Here is a 17,739-nt window from a genome sequence, read left to right as displayed (position 1 = left end):
TCTCTACCCGAGAACCCCCATTTGCAGGCAGCTCGGCATCACTGCCCAGGTGTTGCTGCCAATGCCCTGGACAGAGCTCGGGATCCCTTCAGCCGTTACACTTGACTCGTGCTCCTGAGAAACCTCCCTTCATTGCCTTCCACTCCGGTAGCCCAAGCCCCGCCCCACTTGGTTTCTTTTTCTCTATCATGAACCCAGTGGTGTGCTGATGGCTATGTGAACATTATCTTGTATCTTGGGAGCACCTGTTATTTCTCCTTTATAGATGAAACAGTTGAGAATCAGAGGTTAAGTAATTGGCTTCAGGCCACCTAGGAAGCATAGGAACCAGGATTCAAATTCAGCTTTCAATCAAGCTCTTTCCATCCTGTCTCCACTGCCCGCCCCCCACCTCTAGTTCTGGTGCCCCTGTCACCTGAGGACTTCTAAGCTTCTCTGCCTAGTGACTGTGGTGGCTAGCTCTGGTGGTTTTTGCTTTTTAGCCTGCTCTTTTCTGTTTCTCTTGGGCTCTGATACTTTTGTTCTTCAAGTCTTTCTTTTTCTTCCAACTTTACCTATTGCTTGGGCAGGTATCTAGGGAGCTGGGAAGTTATTTTACATGATGAATCCGGGCTGGTTTGCAACAGGACCGTAACCATACTTTCTGATCCCCAGTCACTGTACTGGGTTTGACAGGTGGGAATGTACTTTGGGGGAGAGATGGACAGATGTTTGTAATTAGGACTATGTCAAAAATGTTTCTATACTCCTTCTTGAAAAGGAACAAATGAGTCACTTATATCTTGGCCTGTTGCTGCTTGGAGACCCCATTATGGTTGCCCTTCTATCTGTGCACGTACGAAGGCTGCCGTGTGAGCTGAGAGCTGATGGAAACTCCCTATTTCCATCTGCTGGCATTGCTAGTGCAGAAGTAATTTAAGAAACAAAATATCCTAATAGAGTGTCTTTATGTAGAGATGGTGGCTTTTTATTTCATTTATTTGGATTGATAAGACGCTTCCTATGTAGAGGCAGAGGGGTTGGGTTTTGGATGACTTACTATGGTTTTCTGGTTGTTTGTAATAATGACTTGTTTTTATTTCTCTTATCCCTCTCTCCAGAAATTGATAATTATCATTGTGGTAGTGGTTGTGTTGCTGGGCATTTTAGCGTTGGTTATTGGACTTTCCGTTGGGCTGAAGTAAGGGCGGCCCGGGAGGCTGCTGCCCTGAAATGTAAGTAAATGGAAGGTACTCGGGGACTCTGGATTGGCTCCCTCTTGAGAAATGAGCCTGGGATTTAAAATTCTGCTTCTTCGCCCTGTGGTTGTCCTCGGACACACCGAGCGCTCTAAGACTTCAGTACCTGTGCGTTCTTTCATGTATGTAACTTGCTATTCTCGGGTCCTGGCTGCATGCAGGGGTTGGGTCTCCGTTCGTTCCTATTCTGTGGCTCTGTCCCCGCCCTTGTCCGCCCCTCATTTTCACTCCCTTCCCCAGAAAGCCTGCTCCTCCTCAGTTGGGTGCAGTCTATGTCTGCGATCTGGGGTTTGTCTTGTGAGTTAGTACTGGCTTTCAGGTATCTTGGGCTTTGCCTTCCGTATCCTTTTCAGTGTAAATGAAGCTTTGAATCGGGATTTGGGTCTGCAGGGTTTTGTTTGTGGTTGACTGGTTGGATCTCGAATGATAAGAGTAGCTACCATTTTTGAGGGCTGGGTTGTATCAGACAATGTACTAAATAAACACCTTACACACGCATCACCGAGTCCTCACGTCGCCCACATGAGACAGGTGCTATTATCATCCCTATTTTACAGATGAAGATGCTCGGGCTTAGAGAAGTTAGGTAACAGGGGCAAGTTTGAACACACAGCTAATAGTGGACCTAGCTTCTCTTTGTAAAACAAGGTGGCCATTTATCATCATCTGCAAAGTCTAGAAAACCTTAGAGGATAGCAACTTTAAAAACAAATATTTATTTGGCTGTGTCAGGTCTTAGTTGTGGCATGTGGGATCTTCGTTGTGCCATGGGGGAACTTCCATTGTGGCGTGTGGGCTCAGTAGTTGCGGTGCGTGGGCTCTAGAGTGTGTGGGCTTAGTTGCTCTGTGGCATGTGGGATCTTAGTTCCCTGACCAGGGATTGAACCTGCATTGGAAGGCAGATTCTTTTTTTTTTTTTTTTTTGCTGTACGTGGGCCTCTCACTGTTGTGGCCTCTCCCGTTGCGGAGCACAGGCTCCAGACGCGCAGGCTCAGCGGCCATGGCCCACGGGCCCAGCCGCTCCGCGGCATGTGGGATCTCCCCGGACTGGGGCATGAACCCGTGTCCCCTGCATCGCCAGGTGGACTCTCAACCACTGCGCCACCAGGGAAGCCTGGAAGGCAAGGATTCTTAACCACTGGATCACCAGGGAAGTCCCAATAGCAACTTTAAAATTCAGGATATTAATTTCTTTAAAATCTGGTAAAAAGAATAGAACTGACCACTGAATCAAGGTTTCATGTGTACAGCAGTAGCATGACAAGAATCATCTAGTTATTGGCACTGTGAAGACTTCTGTGACCTCTTAAGTATTATTTTTCTGAATATGTTTATGCTCCCCAGTTGTGCTCTAGGGTAACATCATCACCCCATCTTCATTGGGGAAGCTTTGTGAAGCTCAGTGAAATTAGGAACTTGTCCAAAGCCTACACAGCTTGCAAGGCAGAGCAGGTGTGACGCCTGAACTTTTCTGCATCTTTTTTCACTGTGCCTTTCTGCCTCCTAAGGTTAGTGGGGGATAGGGGGACTAAGGAGAAGATGATTCTAGTGCCACCAAGCTTCTGAAACTTGTATTCGAAAGGTGTTGATGGGAGCCCCACAGACAGAACAGGTGTTCTGCACCAGCGGTGGTGCCTCTCTTCCCATAAGTCCTTCCACGGTGACGCGACAGCCCCTGGGAAGGGCTGTAAAAGGCCCAGGGATTTTCCTATTTTTTTGCCTCATGTAACAGGGCTTTTTGTTTCTTGTACGGGGGGGGTATTTAATTCCAGGCCCTGTCGTGGGTTTGTGCTGAGTTTTCCATTGTTCTCTCTCTGCAGCTGTTTCTGATCTCTCCTCTCCACCTTCTAGGTGTGTGGCTTGTGGCCGAGTCTTACTGTTCTCCGCCGCCACCCTGGGCGCTGACCAGCTCCTCCTCCCCCTGCCTCTTGTAGAGCCCATTTCACCCCAGCCTGATGTGGCCGCCCTTGTCTTCAGATGGGAACGGAGTGTGAATGGCCTTCCTGAGAGAGAGTGGGACCTGTTCCCTTGTTTTCTTGTAACCACCCTTGGACCTGACCCAGCAAACAGTCTAGCCCAGGAGAAATCTAAACTACTGATGCAGCCCTCAGAATCTTCTCCTGCCCCACCAACTCTGAAGCACCTTCTCCTGGACTGTAGGAACTGCCCCAGCTTCTCCTTCTCCCCTCTGATGTGTCAAATTATGCCCCGCACCTTGGAGAACCTACCTGAGACCTCCCCAAGGTGCTGTATTTTCTACCTCATGGAGTGTTATTCTCCCCAAAATCGCAGTGTATTTTTGGGGTGGCGGGGGGGATATCTTTAACAAAGCAAGGGGATTCTTCCAAGTTGGGCAACAGTAAGGCTTGGACCTGCGTCTTCTACCTGGCAGGATCCCAGTCCTTGTGGCTCGTCCTCCCTGTCCTGAAAGTAGGAGGGACTGGCAGAGGTCGTTCTGGTCTTGGAAGCTGACTTCTTTGAAATTCAGCCTCAAATTAAGCTCTTTGTGTGTTCCGCTCGATGGCCAACTCGATCTCTGTCTATGTTGTACTCCCGCATGTTGACTCAAGGAGGCGCTGCCACGAGGCAGTCGTCTGAGGTTACCGTCTGTAAAGGCTGGGGTATATGCAGGAACTGTTTCCGTGTCTCAGTCTTGGGAACTGGCTGTTTACTGTTAGAGTGATGCTTTGCGAAGCCATTGCCTTGAGGCCCCGAATAACCAGGCACTAAAATGAGGCCAGGGATGAGGTGCTCGAGTCTCAGGCTCTGGGAATGTTTCAGGCTGGGGCGAGTATGAGTATTCAGTCATTTCATGTGTTCCACGTGTATTTTTATAATCGTGTGTGTGAGATGTATGTACCTATATGTATGTGTCTCTCAGGAAGTAGGAAACTGGAAATGAGGTTATTATAACCTCAAAAAAATAACTTGAGCTAGGCTAAAAATTAGGTAAGAGACATTTGCTTACCTGCAAATGAATCATAGTAGCAATGTGATCTTCCCACATCATCGGGAAACCTGCTGTTTTCTGCACAGGCGCTCAGAGAATCACAGATGGTTGGGGCGAGGACTAACTTGATCCCCATTAGGTTTTTAGCAGACAGAAGGTGGGACGAGCTCGACACCTCTCCCCACTTGCTGCCTGGGCTAGGCTTGTCCTGAGAACGTCCCACAGCAATCTGGTACCGTTCATGTGACCTTTGGGACGTCCTGTCTCCAGGGCGGAGTCAGCTTGGGGAGGCCGGGGTCTACTCAGCAGCTGTTCCTGCTCCCAGATTAATGAGCTTCATAGATGCTTTGTCGCCCCCACTTGTCATGGAGCGAAGAAAAGCCAGGAAATGGTTAAGTGTAGTGACCGTGCTGAGCCAGTGTGAGCCCCTTAGATCCCCTGCTGGTCTCTGCCAGCCTCCCGGATTGATATCTCACCTTTGACTTTAATGCCTTCTAGGACAGGGCGAGCACCCTAACCCAGGCATGGTCCATTGGCTTCCTCTGCAAAGGAATGATTACTCCTAATCATTGCCCGGCACTTGGACAGAGCCAAGGGGACGCCCTCTTGCCTATGGCTGTGATGTCCAACAGGCCTGGCTCCGGCAACGAGGGCAGACAAACTTCAATCACAGACAGATCTTTGCTCTCCTGAGATTGAGGCCTGGGGCTTATAGTTCGGAACACAAGTGAAGGGATTTTTGTTCTTTCTTTGTACTTTTTTAAAAATGTAAACTTGATTATTTTATTGCTAATTTAAGAATAAATGACTTTATTTGATTGTGACGCAGTTCTGGCTCGACGTCCCTGTAAAACACTTGGTGGCTGCCACCATGTGGTGGCTTTTGTTTAGGTTTCGGAAAGGGGTTAACATTTTTTTTAACCACGTGCTCTAATTTTTGAAAATGGTTGAACTCTCAGAGTGCAGTGTAACTGTATTTGAGTCTTAGATTTCAAGGGAATCCCCCCCCGCAGAAGACTTCAGCTGACTCACTGAGAGTATCTGGCTCTGGGGGGAAGTGGCGTAAATCTGATACGATGGCAGCTGGAAGGTAGAACAACATAGGAAACATCCTCTGAGCTCGCTGTTGATCTGATTTTTGCATCTCTCACCGAGAAGTAACATTTCTCTTAGTACCCTGGGTTCTAGAAGCCAGATCCATCTCCCTTTGCCTTCACATCTGCTCCCACGCCCAGACCCACCCTCGTCTCCCGTCCTCTGGAACCCTCTCTGCAGTGACACTGTTTCTCACGTGCTTTTCTTTCCTTGTCTGGATGAGCAGAAGAAGATCATGATCATGATCTGCTGTGTCATCCTTGCGATCATCTTAGCTTCTACTATTGGGGGCATATTTGCCTGAAAAAACACAAAACAAAACAGGTGAGCCATCTGTGGGGAGGGTCAGGCCTGTTTTCGCTGGAGACGCTTGTGTCCTGAGGGCTTTGGTTGTCACCAGGTGCCTTGATCTGTGTGGGACTGGGGGCTGGGATGAAGGTTGGAGAAAACCAAGAAAAATGCGTGAAGAGGGAGTCGGTAGGGAATAGGTAGATGGGGAGACAGAAGGTGGCAGTCTGTCCCGTACGCAGGTCTGGTAGCAGAGTGTATTGTTCAGAATGCTTTGCATAAGGGTGTTGATTTCCTGTAGTGAAATCTGGGCATTGGCATGTGGGAACGGCAGAGGAGAAAGAATTCATTATTGCATTAGAAGCACCCTGAACTCTTTGGAAGAGGGCCACACAGGGAGCCCAAAGTAAATATCAGTAAAATTTTCCCCTTATGAGGTTAGGACAGGTTTTGGCAGCCTTGTGAGTAGTCCCTTACCCCTGTAGACAGGCTTGGTGATCCTAGCCCCACACGTTTTGCCGTATAATCTATGGTTTTTTTCCCTCCGTTTTTGTTATCCCCTTCAGTCCTCACAGATGGATCCTCACCTGGCATTTTCAATTCTTCTTCCACCTCTGTGGTGCCACCGCTTCTCCGCTGCAGATTCCTCCAAAGCTCTTCTTTCCATTGTGAAACCTCTTAGGACCCAGGACCTCAACCACCTAGCAGTTAGAAGTTACGCAAAAGGAGGTTTACAAACATATGGACTTGGGTGGCAGGCAGGGGTAAAGGAACAGGGAGTACAGCACTGCGTAGCAGGTTAGGAGGATGGTTAAAGGAGGAGACTGCAGGGTAGAGGAGAAAGCATAGGTACCTGTTTAGGAAATAAACTTGGAGCCAGAGCCCACGCTGACGTTATGGCTGAAGCACACCTGCTCATCAGGACCTGATTTTAACTGCCGGGAGTCAGTCAGGATCAGGGCACTTGTTACTTCTGCTCTTCCAGTTCTCGGTCTCACCTTTGACCAACGCTCTGTCTCCTTCCTTCTTCAGGGTCCAACATTCTCCGAGGTGATTGTCTAACGATAGGCCCCAGGCTATCTCCCTCGCTGCTGTGTCCCCAGTGCTTAGCATAGTGCCTGCCGCTTACAGCTGCTCAAGAATCTGTTGACTTTATCTGAAATTAAGCTCTGATTTCTGCTATGGCCGAGTCCTTGGACTTGCCTCTTAAACGCTTTAAGGCATCAGTGGGAAATGGTTTGTGTCACAGGCCGTTTAGAAATGCCTGGGAATGGTCGATCCACCCACGCAGAAGCAGAGCAGGCCCCACTTTCACAACATACACTTTAAAGTCCTTTTTTTACGGGAGGTGGTGATAAGAGTTCTGTCAACGGCCTCTTACTTTGCAGAGATGGCTGGCCCCAGGATTGTGGTTCAGTAATTACACGTGGACCCCAAAAGAAACACGTTATGCTGTGATTGAACACCCAACAGTCACGAATACCATGCTCTGTGAACCCTAACAAAGAAGAGGTGACAAAGTTAGGTCAGAAAAACGAGGCTGTCACGCACACCCCTTCTGATTCACGTTGCCGGCTGAAACTGGCTTTGTTGGCCGGCAACTTGTGTACAAGAAACTGTTCCAAATACTGTCCCCAATTCAAGGTTCAGGGGTGTTCTAATGCAACTTAGTGATTAGTTATAGTACAAGAGGTTCACTAAAAATATATTTAAAAATCACGGTATACAATTCTCAAGGACCACACAACTGCTTAAATTTGTACTTTTGAAAGTAAATTATTTTCTTTGCCGGAGGTCTTACTTTTTAAGAAAGTGGGATTTAAAAAATTGACATTTTAGTCAGTGTGCTGTTTTCTGCCCACTTTCAAAGCAAATGGTTTAATATTTTTCCTATCAATCTGTATTTCCTTTGGTTTGAATACAGGATAGAAACCATTGCCGGCTAGCTCTGAAAAAATAGATGAATTCTGTCAAAGGCAAACAGGGAGCTGGAACCATGGGGTTTGAGTCACCCAGGGCCCTTGTTCATTCAACGGTAAGATGTGAGTGCTGTGTGGCACCTGCACTGTGCTAGGATCTGTAGGGACACAGATATAGAGCCAAATACCCCCCATCCCCAGAGGGTTTCAGGCCTAGGAAAGACCACACAATTCAGGTTTTGTTTCTATCAGTTCCTTTTGGTAAAAGGCAAGGGTATGTCTGTTGCCGTATTGTCCAACATCCCCCCTTCTAAGATTGAGAGAAGATGGGTAGCTGGGCGTAAATAAATACGTTGAATCAATTAACCTATGTACTATTGTTTTCTTTGCTTTTCCAAAAACACTAAAAGTCTGTAACTAGTAAAATGTCATAGAAACTAGCTCCTTAAGTGTGTACATATAAAAGGCAGTACAGACATTAAGTCTGACTTGAATCAGAGGTGGGAGATGCAAACGTTTGCGTCAGCCTTGAAGACATTTATCTTACAGCCGGGGAGAATCAGAGCTCCTAACAGTCAGTCAGGCCTGGTTCTTAATCATTTAAGGGAATTAGTGACCAGTGAGAAGTTACATCATCTTGAGGTGATGCTCAAACTTTATTTAATATAAATACAGTGCACTTAAAAAAACCTGACAGATGACGTACAGCTTTTCAGAAAGCATCTACTCATATGCTGCTCCTTGGTTATGACATCAGAGCTACCCAAAGACTTGAAGGACTGGCTGAGGGGAATAAACAGCCTGTGTCCGTTTCCTGCTTACAATCCTCACTACACACGCTCAGGCATGTAGAACTTGCCCCAGTATCGCCCCTTATGGGTCAGGTCGTAGGGGCTCAGCACTTTCCGTATCCCCAGCATGTTGGCAGTGACAATGCGCTCAAAGGTCCAGGGGTTTTGGTTGTTCCGTTCTCGTTCTTCTCGATCTTTCCACATCTTCTCTAGAGTCTCACGGCTCACGGCCTTCGCGGGGAAGGGCAACTTGTGGGCAACCTGGTTGAGGAAACCCCGTACCTCTTGGAATTCACAACGCCCGCCCATCTCTACTATGAGGCGGCCAGCCTTCACAGGGGTCACGTAGTGGTCGATGGCACCTTTGCCGCCCCCCATGCGCTGTCCCATACTCTTGCGGGTGATGGGCTTGAAAGGGGCTGGTACTCGCCATAAGGCAAACATGTTCTTGGGGTCCATAGACCGGTTGATTGTCAGGCGCATCATTTCAAAATGCCCCCAGTGGAGGTAACCGCCACCCAGTGCCTAAAAGTAAATGGGAGAATTAGAAACATATGGGGATTTAGATATCCTTCATGGGATCTATTATGTCTCTTCTTTTATGGTAACTGTGGCTTCAATGATACACATGAAAGTAAAAATATAAGTTCTAGTAAGTACCATGGAGGAAAAGCCTAGGGTACAGTAATAAATGGGAACAAGGGTGGACCCGCTTCAATGGATAGCCAGGGAAGACCTCTTTGAGGAGGTGACCTTTATAGCTGAGGCCAGAATGGAACGAACCAGCCAAGGGGAAACAGATGAGTGTTCCAGGCAGAGGAACGGCACATGCGAAGGCTTTGGCACAGCAGGTGGCTTGGTGAGTCTGGGCAGAAGCCAGTGTGGCCGGAGTAGAGAGAGGAATGGGGAACAGACTGCGTTCTGAGAGGCTGGCAGGGGCTGATCGTGCAGGCTGTGGGAATCGGACGTCAAAACATCACTCTGGCTGCCTGATGGGAACTAAATCCTTGTCCGTAGCCATGTGTGTAGGTACTGACGTCAAGTCTTCACGGAAGCTACTTGATGAGTAAGGAAACATCTGTCCCATGTACTAAAACATGGATAGTTTTATTTTGACCAGAGGCTTGAGAAAATCTCATGGTCTAACTATGGGGTAAGTTAGGTACCCTCTTCCTTCTGCTTTTACATTATTTCCACTCTACGGAAAACAAAAAACATTTATGACTTAATGCTTACTGGGTCCTGCTCATCAGTTTAAAGAGCAACTAGTGGCAGTTCTAGTAAAACCTGTGGAGGAAGAGACGAGAATGAACTCAAGGAGTCTGTTTTAATCCCTGGCTTCCGTCCTATAGCCGCTTGACGCTGGACTCACCAAGATCGCAAAACTGCCTTCAGTGAACTCAGTGGCTTCAGTGGAAGGTCCCCTTATGTCACTCAGGTTTTTAGGCTCTCTTCTCACTTTTGGCACAAGTGGTGCCCTTTCAACAAATCTAAGCTTGGGCTTTTCAGGAATGGAAACATCTAAAAGGAGCACAGACAACCAAGAGTAAGTCAAACCACACATCTCAAAGGATTCATTTTCTTCCTAGAAAGATTTATAACAATCAGGTCAAAGTCTTAAAGTTACCACTCAACAACAATTCCAGAAGTGTGTGAGGTTTATCTTGTGGATGCTTTTCGCTGACACTGGAATCTTCTGATTACGACAGTGGTTGATGCAAATGTTTTTGAACCTTTTAAGAGCAGAGTTTTAACCTTCAAACCAAAATGCTTTTTTAAAATGCCTACTCTGTACCTAACACTGAAAAAGGGACTGTTAGAGAAGGTACAAAGATATGAGAGTGTCACAGAATAACACTAGGTAACATTTGTGTGTGTGTGTGAATGTTTACTAAGTGCTGGAATTGAGCTGAGTGCTTTACATGCATTATCTCATTTAATCGTTAAAACAACTTGATAGCCTTGGTATCTTTTAGGGCTTCCTTTTTAATATTTTTAAACCTTTAAAAGTTTAACACACATGTATCAAAGGGCCCCATAAAAAAATGTGAATTACCACAAAGTGAACACACAGACACACCCACATAACATCCACATCAAGAAACACAACATTAGGCAGGTGGTATTTTTAATCCATTTTATAGAAGAGGAACTTCAGGCCTAGAGACATTTTATAATTTGGTTCGGGTCATCCAGTCAAAACAGAAAAGCTAGACACTATGTCACTTAAGAAAAAATACCACACTGCCTCTCTGATAAGAGGCAGTGGAAAGGATACTATATTGTACATCAAAATACCTAAGTTCTCCTGCTCTGCCCATTCTTGCTGGGAAACTTACAACCTAGTACTCCTTTGATCAGTGCTCTTTCCTTTATATATACAGGGGCTTTTCATGCTGAGGCCTGCACTACAATGTGGTTGCTGGGTGAGGGGCCAGACATGCTACGTCTTTATCATGTCTGAGGTTTTGACAATATGGAAAAAAAAAATTAACTTGTAAGTCATCTAAAGTATTTCTACAGTAAAACAAGCATGGCTCTGTGATGGAGTCCAATATAAAACAGGAGACTTTAAGAGCTACAGAAACTGCCCCCTGCCATTTCTATATGTAGCTACACAGAAAGTTAGTAATGCTTTCTCTTGCCTCCACGGCCATATGTATTCCAGTGCATGTAGCAGTTTCACAATTATGTGTAGAACATAAGGCCCTCAGAGGTCAAGGCCGCTTTCATTTTTTTTGAGATTTCCAATATATTAAAAAAAAAAAAAGGTAAGTTAGATATACCAAATTGTGGCTTACCTTAATTGTTTATATTAACAAATTAATGCTTTTCACATAATACTGTTACTGACTGCACATGTGTAACCTCATTTGGAGAAAACATCAAAAGTCTCAGTTGAGGCCAGTTAGGTTTAGCTGAGTGGGCAGCTGTGGGCCACGCACCAGTGGTAGGCCATATGGGAGATATCCCATGACAGGTTGGCTCCCTAAAAGCAGGAGTCTTTTTGAGTCTCTTGTTCTTCGATTTCTCTCTAGCGTTTAGAACACTGCCTGGCATACAGTATGTCTTCAATACATAATTACTGAATGGGTGAATGGGGATAGGGGGCACAAGAACACGCCTACTCTTTACCTATCCTCTGCTGGGTTCCATCACAGAAAAGGCTTACAAACAGGAAAACGGATAAGCTCTCACCTTCAAAAGTGGGCACCGGGAGCAGCGTCTTTAGGCCAGCGCTGGCGGGCGGCGCTGCCCAAGAATCTACAAAGACAGATCAAGTTAAACGACGAAGGCCAGGGCTTGGTACACTCTGGGCCAAATACGCTCCTGACAGAGGTGTCCTGTGGGTTTGGGACGTGGGTTCCACTAAAGGGGCTCACAGGCACTGCCCCCCGCCCCCAAAGGACAAGCCGGGGACTCTGGGCGCCGATCCCCAGGTTGCACGAACGCTGTTGACCCTTTTGCACGAATCTTATGGCGGGAGGGGCGGCAGCAAAGGGCAGCCCCTTCCCCGCGCTTCCGCAACCGTGCGCAGAGTCTTGGGACCGTGCGAGATACCCGATGCGGGGGAGGGGTGTGGAGAGAGGCAAGGCCTGGAGGGATCGGGGGCTTCTGACCTAACAAAGGCGCCCGCAGGACGGGCGCGCGGGCGCGAGCCAGCAGCCGCCACATGGTCACGCGCGTGCGGTCGCGTCGGGCTCCCCACGGCGACCGCAGCGAACACTTCGACGCGGGCACGAAACGCGGCACTCTCGAGACACGCCGGAACCGGCTCCGGCTCCCACCTGGTCGGGCCGGAAGTTGCGTTCGCGCCGGTCCCCCCTGCAGTGAGGGCGGGTGGAAGCGGAAGAAACCGGAGCCTCGGAACGTGGGTTCCGGCCTGGTGTGTGCGGGTCCCGCCCCGCGTTCTTTCCGGGGTCTCTCCGGAGATGAGGGCGGCAGGGCAGGGGGTTCTCTCCCCGCAGTACCATGCTGAGAAAGCCTGGGTTCGTATGGCAAGTTGGTTCCTTACAATTCACTACGTTACGCCGCGTCTCTAGCCCCCTTCTCTCCCGCAAGACGTTAGAAAAAAGCGAAGGACTCATCACTGTCTTAACATTTACTGGGCTCTTGCACGGTGTCGGGCGGTGAGTACCTCATCCTTGCGTCTAGTCCTCCCAACGAATCCGTGCGATAAGTAAGTCATTGCACCCACTTTGCAGATTCCATCTCGAAGGTCAAAGGATTTAACTTTCCTAGGGTCACACAGCAGGAAAACAGTACAATCAGTATTTGAGCACAGTCGGTGTGACTCCACAGACCCCAGTGAACGGACAATATGACTCGATATCAAGTTAAAATGAAAAAAGGTATAATTCTTCTGGGAGAATGTTGGGCAACTCATTTTTATGGGCATGATGCTTTTTAATATTTAGAAAGAGTGTCTCTTTCCAAGCTTCTAGGATACCGATGGGATTACCAATTGAGGCAGATGTCTGTTGTATTTAAATCATGCTAAATCTGTGCGTGGTCTTTCTCCAAGGATTAATATCGTAAATGGCAACAAATAAAACCTGTAATCTCGCAAAGCTACTGGAAGAACTCTCCCTGTCCACAGTTTTATGTACTTCTTAATTATTTGCACACTGACTCTGTATCAAAAGAGTTAGTGAATTTTATTACAGCCAATCATTTCTGTCCCAAGAGCAGTTTTAAAAGGTTAAACTGCCCCCGCCCCCTCAGCCCGTGTCAGATTCTGGGCAGCCCTTCTGTGCTCCCCTCTCCCTTCCACCGAAAAGTGGGAGATTCAGATGTACTCAGGTATTTAAAAATCTCAAGCTGAATATTGTATAAGATTGTTTGGATGGAGAATAAAGCTGCCGTACAATCACTCTTTGGTTGGTCTCTAAGTCTTCTGGTGCCCTAAAATTTCTACCTCATTGCTTATTTTAAAAGAACTAAAAATTAACTCAAAATTCTACATTTAAGGAGTACCGTAATGTCTATTTTTCTTTGTAAGAGTTGTGTTAAGTACAATGGAGGATACAAATATGAAAAATCGGTGACCCTTTATGAATTTATATTTATGTAGGGATGATATGATGAGAATACAATTAGCTAACGTTGAGATATGAGAAGTTTAAATAAAGGGCTGTGAAAAATCGAAGGATGGACCTGAGGTCTTCCCTGATCACAGAAAATCATTTTTCCCTTCGATTTTTCTTCTCTTCTGATAGTTCTATGGCTGTTATTTGTAGGAGACTGAGGTTCAGGGATTACACGATTTGCTACACAGTATGATGCAAAGTAGGATTAAGAACCTTGATGAACTTACTTTTATTGGAATGCATTTGCTAACATCTCCCAAAAGTTGGTCTTTGAACTTTCCTGAGGCCTCTGTTAAAAATGTAAATATCTGGTCCCCACTTACTAAGAAACTCTAAAGGTGGGGTTCAGGAAGTCCTATTGTGAACTAGCCCCACGAGTGATTCTAATGCCCAATCATGTTTGGGAATCAGTGCTCTATGAGCACTTTGAAAATTTAAAAAGTAGAGTATAGGTACAAGGCATTGTTTCTGGACTATACAGGCCAGTACTCACTGGGATGTATATTTTTCCCACCTGTATAAAAATTAACACCTCAGTTTTTGATCTTCTTATGTAAACATCCAGAGATAACAGAAACTTGTAGCCCAGTCCCAGGTCCGGTTGTTGACTTAAATGGCACACACAGACACACACACACATACACATACACACCTTACTGCCATGAGAAAAATGAATGTGTCTACACATATTCCAGAGCTTTCCAGCTAAATTAGAGTCAGTCCCAACTTGGGGAGTTAATAGAGTTTTACAGGAGAGCTATTTCCAGCATTTCTCAGGGAGTAAGTCAACAGGCACGAAGAATGGATCTAGTCCTAATTGTTTGGCCAAGAAGAGGGAACAATGCCGACTACTGTTCATGCTTTTGTCTTGGCGTTTACGGACTAGATCCATGGTACTCCTATGAATTTTTTCACCATAATAAATGATTCCCTATTGTGGCTTAGTCAAGTTATTTACAAGTCTGTTATTATAGACCATGCTGTAATAAACATCCTTATACAGACCATTTGGGTACTGTTTTGTTATTTCTTTTGAGCAAATTCCAAAGAAAAATCACTGGATCAAAGGGATGTTCATTTAAAATCATTTTACCTCATCAAATTGCGTGAAACGGGCCTTCACCAACAATGTATCAGCGTGACTTTATATACATCCCTTCTGAGGAAGGATATGAACGTTCTTTTAGAGCTTTGCCAATATGAAAGGTGAAAAACCACATCCAGTGTTATGTTTATAACAGGGTTTTAAAGCAGAATTGCTTCTGACTTAGTTTTGCCTGAGGGCCCAAGGTATGTGGTAATCCCCGTATTCCAAAGTGAGGAGCTGGGCCTCCTAGGCTGGACTTATCAAGGAGCTGGTTGGAAGTGGCTTTGCTCTTCTTAGCTACCCACTCTCCTTCAGCCTGTAAAAAGCACTGGAAAAATCAAGAAAGGAAGTGGAAACTGGCAATGACAATAAAGATTTCTTTGGACAGAGCTGACATACTGTGAGTTTCACTTCCCCTCTCCAATGGTTAGGGATGAGGTGAGCCATCCAGCCTAGTGAGAGACACTTCAGGACCGCGCAGAGAGCTTGGTATGAGGCCTCTGCAGTTTGAAGGGGGTTGATGTTGACACGGGCTCGGGAAAGTCTACGTTTGGAGGCTGATCAAAGCAGCCTGTGACATCAGAGTAGAGAGAAGTAGCCACACTACTATTGATGGCAGGTCAAAGGTGTGAATATCCTGTTGACCAGATGCGGACCCCAGTGCAGTGTGTGGGTTTACGGTTTTCTTATATCCTGTCCAACGGGACCCCATGGAGAGACAAGGAGAAAGAAGGTGGAAGAGGTGTAATGATGGATGTCCAGGGCCTGTGAGAAGAATTATATGCAAACAGCCAACCGTTTAGCAGAGATGAATTTGCCTGCTTCAAGGGAACTGAGATGTCCTCAGCAGTTAGGGTTAGAGTGTGTGTGTGTGTGTGTGTGTGTGTCCTCTGAAACTCCATAAAGCACCATAAGAGGAAGAGTATACTTGAAACTATACCCGGACCCGAGTCAGTACTGTTGGGTGCTGTAACGAAGTACCCCAGACTGGGTGGCTTAAACAATAGAATTTTATTGCCTCAGTTCTGGAGGCTTGAAGTGTGAAATCAAGGTGTCAGCAGGGTTGGTTTCTTCTGAGGGATGTGGGGAAGGATCTCTGCTTGGCTGGTAGATGGCCATCTTCTCCCTGTGTCTCTTCATACCGTTTTCCCTCTATGTTTGTCTGTCATGTGTCCAAATTCCCCCTTTTTATAAGAACGCTAGTCTTATTGGATTAGGGCCCACCTTAATTATCTCACTATAACTTGATTTCCTCAGTAAAGCTCCTTTCTCCAAATAAGGCCACATTTTGAGGTGCTGGGGGTTAGGACTTCAACTTATGTTTTTTTCAGGGGAGAGGAGGATACAAGTCAACTCATAACAGGTACCATGACGGTAAGCCATCCCAAAGGGGTCAGAGGTGAGGGGTCAGGGGTAGAAAAGGTCTTAAGTGATTGGTAAATGTGCAGAAGTGAGGAAATAAGAGCCCTCTTCCCTTGCCTCCATTTTTGTTTTCACCACTTGCTATCTGGCGTTGGGCTGAGCTGGGAGCGGGGAGCAGCTTTACCTCCAAATGCAATTCAGAGTTTTGATCTTTACACAGTTTTGGACATTTTAGTTACTGAAATCAATACGTTCTCTGTGGCTAGAAGTGACAACACAACTTTTTTTTTTTAATATCAGAGAGTAATGAAAAATGCAAAAAAAACCCCAGCCTTACAGAGTTGGTTTGGATAAATAGTAGAAGGGTAAACTAAAGTTGATTTCTGATAGCCTTCTCTGAGTTCTACTTAGTGATCTAACTTACATCTGGTTATACTTAGTTTGCTTTTTTGTTTTTATTTTTTTGGCCAAACAACATGTGGGATCTTAACTCCCAGACCAGGGAGCGAACCCACAGTCCCTGCATTGGAAGCACGGAGTCTTAACCACTGGACCACCAGGGAAGTTCCTTAGTTTGCAATAACTAGCAATAAAAATTTTAAAAAATAACTAGCAGTGCTGAACTTTTTCTCATCTCTTTGGTTTCATATGTTTTTGTCTGTTTTACTGTATGTGTGATTTGCTTGCTTGTGTACTTTTCAATCATACTGTTCATTTTTTTTTCGATTCAAAACTGCTTGTTATATATAAGTACATTAACTCCTCTTCAGTTGTATATGTTTTGATTTTTTTTTTCATTTTTCAGTATGTCCTTTAATTTTCTTTTTGAGGCATGACCATTATGATTTTTTTTTTTTTTTTTTTTTTTGGCCGTGCCGCGCAGCTCGCGGGATCTTAGTTCCCTGACCAGGGATTGAACTTGGGCCCTTGGCAGTGAAAGCGAGGAGTCTGACCATTGGACCGCCAGGGAATTCCCCATTATGTTTTTTTTTAAGCAGTAAAATCTGACAGTAATTTTCTTAAGAGTTTTTGACTCTGAGCATATGCTTATAAGGGCCAGAGGTAGGGATCTAACATAATTCTTTTCCAAGTTGAAAATCCTCATTTAATATGTGACTTTATAATGTACTAAATTCCCACATAATTTTTTTGATTCCGTTTGACATTTTATTCCCTTCTCATGTTCTCTCTGTTCTGAAACCAGTGATACACTCTTTCAATCATTGTTACTTTATTACACATTTTTATATATGTCTTGTCAAGGTCTCCATTTTTGCACTTTACTTTGCAAAAAAACATTATGGCACGTTTTGCATGTTTGATCTTCAAGATAAAATTTAAAACTTTTTGTTAAGTTCCATTTTCTCTCCCTTTCCATTTTTATTTCCTTGGCCAGAATTCTTGTTCTTCATATTTTTGTGTGTGTGTGTTCATTTCAATCTCAGAATCATTTGCACTTGTGAGCAAGACTCAAGGCTTTTGCTATTTCAAAGAACTACAGGCTCTCAGCTGGGAGGGGCTAGAGGAGTCAAGTACTTAGTTCTACCTCCTCATCAGCATGTTATCCTCAATCATGAACTTGCTACAAGTCATTCAGATAGCTGGTTAAAGGCAAGTACAGTTGCATATTGTTTTTATTTTATTTTTTATTAAAAATTTATTTAGTTAGTTATGTATTTAATGGTATTTCAGGAAATTGATTTATTAGCATAGGTTTCAGAGCTTAAAGCTGGCATTGCTGAGACAACTCTAAAGAGTGTACCTGCAAACAAAGTCAAGGACTTGGTTCCAGAAGCAGGCAACTGTGTGAAAGCTGATTGGCAAACCCAGACCCAAAGGAACAAGAATCATTTACTTGTGAAATTTAATTGTAGTCAGTTGTTTTGGAATATTTTTGGTTTTTAAAAAAATTTTTATTG

At 45.3% G+C, this 17,739-nt stretch overlaps 2 protein-coding genes and 1 long non-coding RNA gene across 14 annotated transcripts in view; 2 read left to right on the top strand and 1 right to left on the bottom strand.

Annotated features, from left to right (window-relative positions):
- Positions 1 to 7,856, top strand: part of STX3 (syntaxin 3) — a 44,600-nt gene extending 36,744 nt beyond the window's left edge. For 4 of the 12 annotated variants that reach the window (XM_027114599.1, XM_027114607.1, XM_027114602.1 and 1 more), the window contains 2 exons: positions 1,101 to 1,214; positions 3,090 to 5,016. In XM_027114599.1, the coding sequence (XP_026970400.1) occupies positions 1,101 to 1,184 (84 nt within the window). In that variant the 3' untranslated portion in view covers positions 1,185 to 1,214; positions 3,090 to 5,016. Of the gene's footprint in view, positions 1 to 1,100; positions 1,215 to 3,058; positions 5,017 to 5,509 lie in introns of those variants that run through there. The other 8 variants (XM_027114608.1, XM_027114605.1, XR_003434434.1 and 5 more) reach the window with 7 other exon arrangements.
- Positions 7,857 to 8,117: 261 nt separating this feature from the next.
- MRPL16 (mitochondrial ribosomal protein L16) lies at positions 8,118 to 12,080 on the bottom strand. The gene is made up of 4 exons (XM_027114610.1): positions 11,902 to 12,080; positions 11,480 to 11,545; positions 9,654 to 9,802; positions 8,118 to 8,806 (listed from the first exon to the last, which is right to left on the bottom strand). Exons 1-4 carry the CDS (start codon positions 11,954 to 11,956, stop codon positions 8,321 to 8,323), a joined length of 756 nt encoding a protein of 251 aa, XP_026970411.1. The 5' UTR covers positions 11,957 to 12,080; the 3' UTR covers positions 8,118 to 8,320.
- Positions 12,081 to 12,182: 102 nt separating this feature from the next.
- The window catches only part of LOC113624689 (uncharacterized), a 90,857-nt gene continuing 85,300 nt past the window's right edge, over positions 12,183 to 17,739 (top strand). The window contains exon 1 of the long non-coding RNA XR_003434436.1: positions 12,183 to 12,411. This is a non-coding gene — a long non-coding RNA (uncharacterized LOC113624689). The remainder of the gene's footprint in view (positions 12,412 to 17,739) is intronic.

Source organism: Aethalodelphis obliquidens, unplaced genomic scaffold, assembly GCF_003676395.1.
Source record: "Aethalodelphis obliquidens isolate GAN/ISIS:26980383/991018 unplaced genomic scaffold, ASM367639v1 scaffold14, whole genome shotgun sequence".
Lineage (NCBI taxonomy): Eukaryota > Metazoa > Chordata > Mammalia > Artiodactyla > Delphinidae > Aethalodelphis > Aethalodelphis obliquidens.
Note: the sequence above shows the minus strand (reverse complement) of the source record. Positions and strands in the feature narration are given on the sequence as shown.

Excerpts from the sequence above, each read along its gene's own strand:
- MRPL16 (XM_027114610.1), bottom strand. The coding sequence starts at position 11,956 with ATGTGGCGGCTGCTGGCTCGCGCCCGCGCGCCCGTCCTGCGGGCGCCT. Across the intron at positions 9,803-11,479 it reads CCCGGTGCCCACTTTTGAAG|ATGTTTCCATTCCTGAAAAG; the intron begins GTGAGAGCTTAT and ends TGCTCCTTTTAG. Across the intron at positions 8,807-9,653 it reads AAGGCAGTTTTGCGATCTTG|GCACTGGGTGGCGGTTACCT; the intron begins GTGAGTCCAGCG and ends ATTTACTTTTAG.